Here is an 11,194-nt window from a genome sequence, read left to right as displayed (position 1 = left end):
ATTGTGTTGCCTCTGGGTATGAAATGCGCTATACAAATAAAGCTTTGATTGATTGATTGATTTACTCTTTCTCGTCTCTGCATCAAGACGATGATGTAAGCTGACAAAACAGAGTTCTCCCAAGAGCCATCAAGTTTACAAAGAATCTATCCATCTCGTCGTAGTTCAGTACAGACCTGTGAGTTGACCAAAAAGTTGTTGACATGAGACGCTCTCTTAACACTACAAAGACTTATTGGACGATTGTGGGTTTTCATTTGCACATAACTAGGCTATATTTTAATAAAACATTGAAGTCCGCCAGTCAATGACTTTTCCTAAAATGGTGTTATGTTGCACCCCCTATTGTTCAATATATTCAAGATCATTCAAATAAAAATAATATTGTGTATGTTTTTAATTTATACCTATATCAGCCGCCAGCTGTTCAATGAACGGCTATAGGGAATGCGCAGTTTCGCGCTATGTACAGCCTATTATATGCACAGTTTTGCGCAATGTAGGCTTTTATAAATAAGTATTATTCATTGGGGGAGCTTGGACTCGCTGGGGACTGGTGGAGAGACGCATAGTCTACAGAGCCTCCCCAGACGCGACTTCATCCTCCAATTGGCTGAAGAGCTGCGCGCTCTGGTGTCCAAACAGCCACCGGCGGCACCCCTCGCAGTGTCCACAAAAGAACACTCCCAAAAAAATACCTGCATGGTGAAGACAAGCTGCAGCAAGAACAGAACTGTCTACTAATGCACGAAGTGCACCAAAGCTGTCTGTGGCAGTTGCACTGCCAAGGTGCAGAGGATATGTGCGAAGTGTATTTGAGCTGCCGCCTCAACCGCGCGTAAGAGCAGAGCGCATCAAGTCGTGTATAGCCTACAACTAGTGGCCCATAGCCAATAAAATGGCTTATTGTTTTATTCATAGCCTATATCAACTAGATAATTAGATAATTATTAATTTCATTAGATAATTATTAAACATCTAAGTTCTATGCTGCATCTGTGATCACAACACGCATAGGCCTAGCCTACCGTAAAAAGCGATCCGTTCTCATATATTAACTTGGATAATTATTAATTAGATAATTATTATGTATCTACGTTCTATGCTGCATCTGTAGGCCTACAGTAGGCTAGGCTTCTGTTTTATTTGGATCCTTGGCCAAAATGCTGTTCTTGTAAGCTAGCCGTTTCATCGTTCATCCTTTTGTGAAGTGTAGGCTATACTGTTATATTGTTAAATTGTGAAAATAACATGTTGTTGTGTTATTTTATTGCCATATAGTCATTGTGTTAGTAGTATGAAATGACAAAATTAAGCCTTGAGTTGTGCAGTACAATCCTAAGACCGTATATATATACAAAAAACGATGCGTTCTTAGGCATTCAACGGCTACTGGCCGATATATATAGTGAGCCGCGGCGGTTCTAGTGTTAATGATGTTATTTAATTGCGCCCTCTTCTTCTACAGGTGTTTTTGCATTTTTATTTTCATTTTCACGAGAAGCGCCACCATATTGGGAATCAGCAGCTCGACCTGCTGACTCCCAATATTCGCAAAACAAAACTGAATGGAAGGATTTTCACAAAATTCGCTTAAAATTTGCGATACATTTGGATGGAAACCCGGCTTCACACTACTTTATTTAAAACACCCTAGTGAGAGAAAAATGATGAGATTCCAGTTAGCAAGTATTAGCTAATAACTGTAAGAAAACAGGCTACACAGGGACGGACTTGTATAAAGAAAAACAGACCTGATCGAGCCCTCATAAAAGTAACGTTAATGGCTCTCACGGGCTGGCTAACCTAGATAACGTTACCTTATGAGTATTCAGTTTCCCCTATAATTGTAACAAGAACCCCTTTAATATCACAGTTTTTTAGCATAAATTAATGGGAATTTAAAATGGCGAAAATTTGCATGTCTAGCACAGACTGGGTTTGACAAAGCTATAGCTAATAGCCCATCGGCTAGTATGCTGACACTAATTTTAATAAATAACACGGATAAATAAATAATTTCAATAGATAACATGGTCGTTAGTTGGGAGGACGATTCAATTAAATCTCTGGTGGGCAGCTAATGCTTCTGCTATCCTAATGTTACAGGATGATAGAAGCAATCTTAACAGTTCACTTGCTAGCCAGCTTATATTACCAGTTGATAATTTGCCACAATGGAAAGACAAGTGATGTTAGTTTAGGTAGCTAACGTTAGCTAGCACCAACCTAGCTGGTTTTCATGTGGCTACTGCCTAACGTTAGCTACTTAGTTTACCAATAGCTAACTAACCTAGCTAATGCTAACGTTACTTACAGTTGCGGAGAAAAAGCTCCTGATATCCCTCATCCTCTTCGGAGGGGGAGGCGACATTGTGGTGGATGTACCTAAACGGCTGTCAGAATCACAACTGTATGGCTTGCTGTCAGTGTCTGTCTTGACTGTTGGTCTTCAGATCCAGCGCAAATGCAACGATCTATCTCAGCCAAATGAGCCAATCAAACATGAGTTTAAAAAATATAAACAAAAATTACTGGGATGGCACATTCACCGTGAAGGAAAGGGTAACAATCTAATATGCAACTTAATGCAAACTAACTCACTCAAAATGGTACGGTCAATTCTGTCCTTCCAACCTATGGGAAGGCCATCTAAATGATCTAATATAACTGCACTCAAAAGATAATGCGAACAAGGTTGCTTAAAAGTTGATAGGGACAATTTGGGCCTCCCAAAATGTAGGGACCGTCCATACACAAACCTACGCCCTTAGCATGATCAAAAAATGTATACAGTATACTCTAAAAAAAATAGTTGTATAACTCAAAATTATCACGCGCACAGGTAATACTTCCTTGGGGCTAAGCAAGGGCGTAGGTTTGCGTATGGACGGTCGGGACATGTCCCTACCAACATTTTGTTTGCGTTTTGCGGTCGACATTAGAGTAACAAAGAAATGAAACGTGACAGTAGGCTACAGCCTACAGGCAACATGTAGGTCTACATACAGTTCTGTTTTTATTCACAGTAGGGTACAGTACTGTAATGAAAATCCCACCAGTAACCAGATAGCAGGAAAAAAAAATAAGTTTTTTAAGCCTGTCCGGTAGACCAGGAGGTTCGGATCTCTGAAGTTCGGATGAGTGGGGTCCTACTGTACATGGGATTTATTTTTTCCAACTATGATATCGAATTGGGTATCCAGGATTGTGGAATTTCTCAATTAGTATTGCCTACTAAATGTCTGGTATTTTGTGACTCCCCTAATGGACAGATATATAAATTTATGAGTTGAATGTCAGTCTAAAAATCCAATGAAAATCAAAATTTTTATCAAATCATTTTTATATATGAAACACAGCAATAGTCGAGAGAGAGAGAGAGTGGAGGGACGCTGCAGCAACCAAGAGAGAGAGAGAGAGAGAGAGAGAGAGAGAGAGTGGAGGGACACAGCAGCAACCGAGAGAGAGAGAGTGGAGGGACACAGCAGCAGTTGAGAGAGAGTGGAGCAACAGGCAGGATGTGATACACTAAGAACATTATAAATAATAATTATATTGTATATATATAAATAATTTTTATATATTAAACACAGCAGCAGTCGAGAGAGAGAGTGGAGGGACGCAGCAGCAGGCAGGATGTGATACACTAAGAACATTGCATTAGTATTATTCAATTTCATAAATATATGCATATTTAAGAGGTTTAACCTCTCGTCCCCAGCAAAAATTGTGTATGCAGGCTACACTGTTATATGGTCCCCACCAATGTTGAAACCAAACCTACGCCCTTGGGCTAAGGCAAGCCCCCCTAAACCTAAAATCTTGGAGGTCATTCTCGTTCTCGAAACGGCGGCGTGTAACCCACTCAGGATATGTGCCCAAATAAGGTCATGGATGAGCCATACAGTTGTGATTCTGACAGCCGTTTAGGTACATCCACCACAATGTCGCCTCCCCCTCCGAAGAGGATGAGGGTGAGTTGTGACACCTTCACACTGGAGGGGGGGGGGGCGGGGGTTGTGCAGCATATAGTTGATGTGATCATTTTCACATGATCTTAGCCTACGCGTACAAGAGGGATCGATTTTCAGCAATTCCGTCTCTCCAAATACAAACGTAAGTAAGTTGAATTTATTTGGTAATTTGTCATATTCCATTTAGTATTTAGACTCTTCGTCATTAGATTTTTGGCAGATAATACATTCTCAGCATTATCATCAAATGTCTAAGTTTGTCTAAGTGAAAGGGGCGTAAGTGACATTTTCAGAATTTTACAGAATAGCAAAAACAAACTCTTCATTGATTGTATTTATTCAATTAAAACAAAATATTTGAGCAATCTATACTTTTATAGAGATTAAGCTTCAAGGAATTCATATTTTAAAAGACCATTTTGTGCGCCAAACTAGTGCACTCCTATTTTGCTCCAAATTCATAAAGGTTTTCCCTGCCGCCTTTATGTTTTTGGTCTTTATTTCAAAAACTAAAAAATCATAGTGACCTCAGGCTATTCTTTTACCATTAGATAGAGCTCATGAAGACCTCTAAAATTATAAAACACATTTTTGCCCAAAATGTCACTTTTTGCTCCAAGCCCTACAATTCCTGCCCCCTGCCCTCTCTCTCTCTCTCTCTCTCTCACTCTTTCTCTCTCTCACTCACTCTTTCTCTCATTCTCTCCAGTCAGTCAGTCAGTCGGTCAGGATGAAGCTGTGTGTGAGTCTGGTCCTCCTCTGTGTGATGCTGTCCACAGGTGAGACTGCAGGTCCTCATCACAGGTCAACTGTTGTCCATGTAGAGAATGAACTGTTGTGTTCACTCCTGTTGTATATAGAGAAAAAACGGTTGTGTTCACACCATACTATTGTATACTAGAGAATACACTGCTGTATTGACTCCATAAACATGAACCTTCCACGTTTACAGATCAATCTACTAATTTTCCAACAGCATGATTAGCGTAGCAGTAGTAGTAAGACAACTGATATTCTTCTCTCCTGTTTGCAGCATATGGAATAAAATGCTATGTCGCTGATTCCACCAAACCTAAGAAGTGTGATATTGAATATGACCGATGTGCCAATGTCGGTGAGTTCAACTGACTAATAATAGCCTACAACAATATTAAGTGAAGAAACATCCATGCTGTCTGAAAATAATATAACTGCCTATTTTGTGTCACATTTTTCTTATTTTCATTGTGCATGAAGTAAAGATGGATCATATTCTGTGGAATAATAAACAAGTCTTCCTCTTTGTCCATTGCAGTTGTGGATGGTGTGGTTTTGAAAGGCTGTAGGACAACTGAAGATTGTGCTGTGGCCCCCGATTATTGTTGTGGGAAAGACTTGTGTAATGCGGACCCCCAGTATGTGGACGCCAAGAATGTGGACTCCAAGAAAGTGGCCTCCATTAAAGTGGGCTCCGAGAATGTGGACTACAAGAATGTGGACTACAAGAATGTGGGCTCCAAGAATGTGGGCTCCAAGAATGTGGGCTCCAATAATGTGGACGCCAAGAATGTGGACTACAAGAATGTGGACTCCAAGAATATGGACGCCAAGAATGTGGGCTCCAAGAATGTGGACTACAAGAATGTGGACTCCAAGAATATGGACGCCAAGAATGTGGGCTCCAAGAATGTGGACGCCAAGAATGTGGACTACAAGAATGTGGACTCCAAGAATATGGACGCCAAGAATGTGGGCTCCAAGAATGTGGGCTCCAGCGCCATCCTCCTGCTGCTGTCTTCAGCCCTCGCTTCTCTGTTCCTCTGAAGACCTGCTCATCCCCGGTCCCACCGTCATGGAGACGTCGATTCAGTTAGATTTCTGTAGACTCGTTTGTTAAAGGATCATCAGATACAGGTACCTTTGATATTTTAGCTCCTCTGAAGATTTTGAGTGTCTTAATGAAACATTTGATCAAATTGATGTATTTTTCGTCTGACTATATTGAGTGCATTGCTATTTCTTAACTGCACTTTCAATTAAGATTGGCTTTTTTTAATTTGACAATTGACAATTAAACTGGGGAACATATATCAACCACAACTGTTTTGACGGTAAAATATGTCTAGGTCCAAGTTCCTCATCTCTCACATTTTAACAAAGCGATCAGGAAGTGGCCACCCTACTAACACAGTACGTAAAACTGACGGGACACATTGGTGTAATTGTGGTAACTTTGCGACGTCACCAGCAGCGGACCTAGCTGACACCTAGCTGACACTTGCCTTTTCAGTCGCAAAATAACCAAAATAGCCGTCCTCAAGTACACTGTAAAGGAACGTAGCCGCCACTGCTGCTTAAATCCGTAACTACGATGTAATTAAATAACGTGACAATGTGGTTAGATCACAGTCCCAATCTGACTTTATTGGAAATGTGTCACAGTGGGTCAGAACATTTGTAAATTACTTAGGTTTTAAAATACATTTTGAAGTCATACAGTTACAGAATTGTAATAATGAGGAGAAATCCTGCATGTCTGTTTTGTGTGTAATTTCTCATTTACAGTAAATATTAACACTAAAGATTTGCAGTCTAGGCCTAATAAAAATAATGATAAAAAATATGCCTATGAATAAACTCCTAATTTTGCAACCTAAATGTGAGCAATGAACGCTGAGCAGTGAACGTAGAATGCAAAGCATTGGGCTACTTTAGGTGACACAATTTAATAACTAGACAAACAAGTTACACACTCTGTGCCAGTAGGTGGCGGTATGCACATCCGCCACTAAACCCAGCGAAGAAGACACACTTGGAAACTTCCGCTCCGTTTGATACAGAAATTATTGAGAAAGACCAGACTGTGCAGTCTTTGTGTCGACAACACAGATCATGTAAGTATCTCAAATTCAATGTATACATACATACTATGTATTTTGGTATCGTCCCAGTAAAACACCAACGTTATGTGCAAGCTACCCTATTGTAATGATTATCTATATGCAGATGCTCTTTCCAATGTTGGCTAACTAGCTAGCCAGCTAACGTGATTAGCCTTTTTCTGTACATGGCTAGCTAAGTAGCCTACGTAAAATTACTCTCGCAATTATTGTTAAAACGTTCGCTTTTGTGTAATTGTAGCTTAAATTATAATGTTGGCTTGGCAACGTGAGAATATTTCAGTTGTGTACACTATAACTTTTATGAAGTGTTGTTGTGGGCCATTGTTTCCTAATAACAGGCTCGCGCGAGCTCCTGCACGTTCGTACTGTTTCATCGCTTGGAATAAAATGCGATAATTAGCTTACTCATTGATTTCGCATTAACCCACGACACCGTTAGTATGTGTTTGTTTTTAGGCATTCATTTTTCCGATTTTAACGTAAACAGAACACTAGAAGCCCCAACAACGGAGCTAGGCTAGCTAGCAGGATTTGTTATAGCAGCCATCTTGGCTTTTGGCACGTGGTCCTGTGGAGTGTGCATGTCAGCCAACGAGAGGGTCACCCACCCACTCTCTCTCTCTCTCTCCCTCTCTCCCCTCCCATGCTCTCAGTTGCCAACCTCCCAGTTCTTGTTTGAACTGAGCAAGAAGCAGGTGAGCGGGGCAGGAAGAGGCGCTAAGACGGGGACAGGCGTGGCCAGGGGCAGTCCTGGGACAGCACCACAGGCTCTGTGAGTCTTGTTCAGTTGAATGCCCTCATGAGTATTAACAGAAGAGCACCATATACATATGCACACACACTCTAACATGTCGCTCTCTCCTCAGCTCAGCCCAATGGTCTCTGATGGTTCTGTCTGGCCAGCCCTTAGGTGGAGAAACACCTGATCATCAATATAGGCAGGCACACGTAAGTACAAATGCACATACGTTTCCAAAGACGGGATAAACAAATGGGAATATTGATATTGAGTTAGCGGTAGACGTGAGATTCATAAGACGCATCACTGACGCCAGGATGTGTTCCCCACTTTTATGCCTTTAAATCAGGGTTGGAGTATTCCAGGTGTGTGGCCATGGCCATGAACACCAGTAGAGGAGGGAACCAAGTGTCTCATTCTCTCTCCACAGTTGTGTGGTTGTAACCCCCCACTAGCTACATATTCATTCAATCTTTATTTAACCTCGTGAATCAATTGAGAGTAAGCTCTCATTTACAATGACGTATAATCACTCTATATTTGAACTTGTACTACAGGTGAGATAATCCTTTTTAATGGTCTCTCTCATTGCTGTGCAAGACTTGGGTGTTCTCCTGCTCTGAGTGCCCATTCTCCTATACCTCCCAGATCTACCTCCACAAGCACATCAAGAGGAGCCATGACAACCTCTGTCTCTGCTGAGGAACACACAGAGCATTATGAAGTAGCCAGTGCCTTGGCGAAGGTGTTTGAGCAGCAGTCATCAATGGATTAACTCCCAAGACACAAGGAAGAGACAGCGCAACACACGCTATGACTCCAGTGACGAAGGTAATATAATAAAGTGCATTCAACAGTCCCAAAAGAGTACTACTTGAGTTGACTAATCTGAGCTAATTTACCTCTACTATATGTTCCAGTGCCCAGGCAGCCGGTCGGCAGAACTCACACCAGACCAGCTATGCCAGGTGCCAGAGCCGGAAGGCCTGCTCTGCCAGTTATCAATGCAGGTATCCATGCATGTTTGTGTTGGTGAAATGTCTATGCATATTTGCACACTTACAGTTAACTCAGGACTGTCTGAAGACTCATGTACTCAGTTCACTAATTCGCTCATCTCACATCTCACTACTCGGCAGTAGATGTTCATCGCCCGGGTCCTTTGAGCCAAGGCGCTGTGAGCCCAGGCCCTTCAGCCCTTCAGACGTCCAGGCACGAGCAGCATGCATCAGCGATTAGCACCCCGGCCAGGTCAGGGTCTGACATGTCTCATGTCGAGTTGATTCTTCCCCTTATGCCAGAATCACTACGCCGCCAGCACCATAGTTTCCTGCTCATCCCTTTATCCTCTGGTTTTCAGGTAGTTCTCTGATGCCATCGCCTGTGAGACCAACAGCTCCAGCAGTGTTGCCATCAAGCTCTGCAGATGCTGGTATGCTGAATTTTGTGAACTACTTCATGCTGCATGTAGGGATATACTTTGAGCTGAATATCCATTATGGGACCGTACAATTACTTATAGCCACATCTGTGTTTAATATCCAGACTTCCAGAGGATGATGTGTCAGCAGTTCTCCAGCGTCATGCAGAGTCTGAGGGAGATGGCACAGACAATGATGAGGCTGGAGCAGAGACTGGAGCAGAGACTGTCCGGCGAGTCTGCAGACAGCTATCGGGGAGCAGTACTGGATGACCTGCACCCTGCTAAAACGGAGGAGGAGCTGCTGGTCTTGGAGGAGCAGCTGAAGGACAAGGATCATCAAAGGAAGATGGTGAGTAACTTCAAGGCAGAACTTTGTTCCTTATTTTTGCAGAGAAGTGTTAAGGAAATGTAAAAGTAAATGATTGTCTTTATGTTTTGCAGACACGATATCTGAGTTCCATTGGCGGCAAAGATCTGCCAGATGTGGTCCGGCGGGTGCTGTCAGCCATTGCCATACACAGAGTGTGGTGTGTCTACAGCGTCCATGGGAAGAGGGGGAAGAAGCCTCTGAAGAATATGACCCTCTACAATGTTATTTTACGTAAGGGATTGTTCATATTTTCGCAAAATAATACATTGTCTTTGCTTCATGCCATGTGCATTGAAACCATTCCCTTTTTGGTTAAAAGGTGCAGTTATGGCCTGTAAGCCAAGCACCACTGTGACGGAGGTGTCTGCCCAGCTGCAGGAGATGCTGAAACATGCCCCTGCTCGATGCAAAAAGGTATGTGATGTCAGGCAGTCTCGTATCCAGTGACATGGCACGCTTCCAATGAACGTATGCGACTTGCTTTTACAGCCATTTCATTATGTCCTTAGGCATCTGCTCCAGCCCAGCTGACCTCCCCAGCCCAGCCCCTGACCGCAGCTCCAGCCCTGACCACAGTGGAGTATTCAGATGAGGATGACCTCTTCTGCCCAGACCCTCGATTCAGATGTGGGTGACCCCCAGCCCGTCTCCCTAAACCTGCCTTTCCAGCCTGCCAGGATGGATGCCTTTTTTGTAAATAGTTTTTGTAAATTTTAACCTTTTTTTTGTGGGATACAACGGTCTGTTCCCGGTCTGGTTTCATTTTTGTTTTTAGAACTTTTGCAATTGTCAGATAATGGGTTGCTAGCCAGAGCTTGTACATGCTTTTTTTTGCTTTTCTGGCTATGCGTAATGTGACAGACCGTAAACCTCATCCTTGTAAATATGTATACTTTTAATTTGTAATGTACTTTGTGTAATAAAATGTTCTAAACTGTTCAGTCTTATATTGGTTTGTATCATAATGCTTGCTGCTATATCCCCATATAGCATTAATTCGTTTTTGTACTGGTAAATGCTAAATATAGCCAGTGGTACTGCAAATGCTAAATATAGCCAGTGGTCAGGGTTTAGTAAGTAAGTGACCATATTTGCACCGTGCGAAAAAGACGTGCAGACCAAGTCATATAAATACCTGTAAATCTAGTGTCAGCCAAGTGAGTTTATTACGGAAGTTCCTGCCCACGTTTTTTGCACGCGGCCGCACCGTATTTGCACCGTGCGAAAAAGACGTGCAGACCAAGTCATATAAATACCTGTAAATCTAGTGTCAGCCAGGTGAGTTTATAACGGAGGTTCCTGCCCACGTGATCACGTGCGTTCTTTGCACGCGGCCGCAACTTCGGAATGACGTGTCGTTCTTACGTAGCGGCTACTAAACGGCAGATCTCGCGTTTCCGTAAATGGCCGCGTAATTTCCGCACGCGGCGCGCACGAATCGTCACCTATAGCGGCCGTATGTCGAACGTTTGCGCAACCTGCGTGTGTTAGTAGGGCAAGTGCCTACAAGTTGAAAATAGGCGTCATATTGTCGTTGTAATCCTTTTTACTCTTCATTAGCTACATTTTGCATTTTGGGAGTGCAGAGCGCATTTGTCATGCCATTACGCAGTGGCGATTGTGCACTGCGGTCAAGCTAGCCGCACGTTCTTCTTTCATGGTCAAATGAGCCGCACGTTCTTCTTTCATGGTCAAATGAGCCGCACGTTCTTCTTTCATGGTCAAATGAGCCGCACATTTTTCTTCCACGTTCAATTCAAAAGATTGCGCGTATATTACACATATTACGGTACGCAATGAATC

General features: G+C 42.6%; 1 protein-coding gene and 1 long non-coding RNA gene across 2 annotated transcripts; both read left to right on the top strand.

Moving 5' to 3' along the window:
* Nucleotides 1-8,733: 8,733 nt before the first annotated feature.
* On the top strand, nt 8,734-9,278 carry LOC311310838. Its single transcript, XR_014630513.1, has 3 exons — nt 8,734-8,849; nt 8,959-9,030; nt 9,144-9,278. It is a non-coding gene; the product is annotated as an uncharacterized lncRNA (long non-coding RNA).
* A 9-nt stretch (nt 9,279-9,287) lies between these two features.
* LOC311310837 (uncharacterized protein) lies at nt 9,288-10,191 on the top strand. The gene is made up of 4 exons (XM_084440410.1): nt 9,288-9,370; nt 9,463-9,622; nt 9,711-9,805; nt 9,901-10,191. The coding sequence occupies exons 1-4, from the start codon at nt 9,368-9,370 to the stop codon at nt 10,024-10,026; spliced, it is 384 nt and encodes a 127-aa protein (XP_084296536.1). The 5' UTR covers nt 9,288-9,367; the 3' UTR covers nt 10,027-10,191.
* Nucleotides 10,192-11,194: the final 1,003 nt, after the last annotated feature.

The sequence above is a fragment of the Borostomias antarcticus genome (genome assembly GCF_949987555.1).
Source record: "Borostomias antarcticus genome assembly, chromosome: 6".
Taxonomy (NCBI): domain Eukaryota; kingdom Metazoa; phylum Chordata; class Actinopteri; order Stomiiformes; family Stomiidae; genus Borostomias; species Borostomias antarcticus.
Note: the sequence above shows the minus strand (reverse complement) of the source record. Positions and strands in the feature narration are given on the sequence as shown.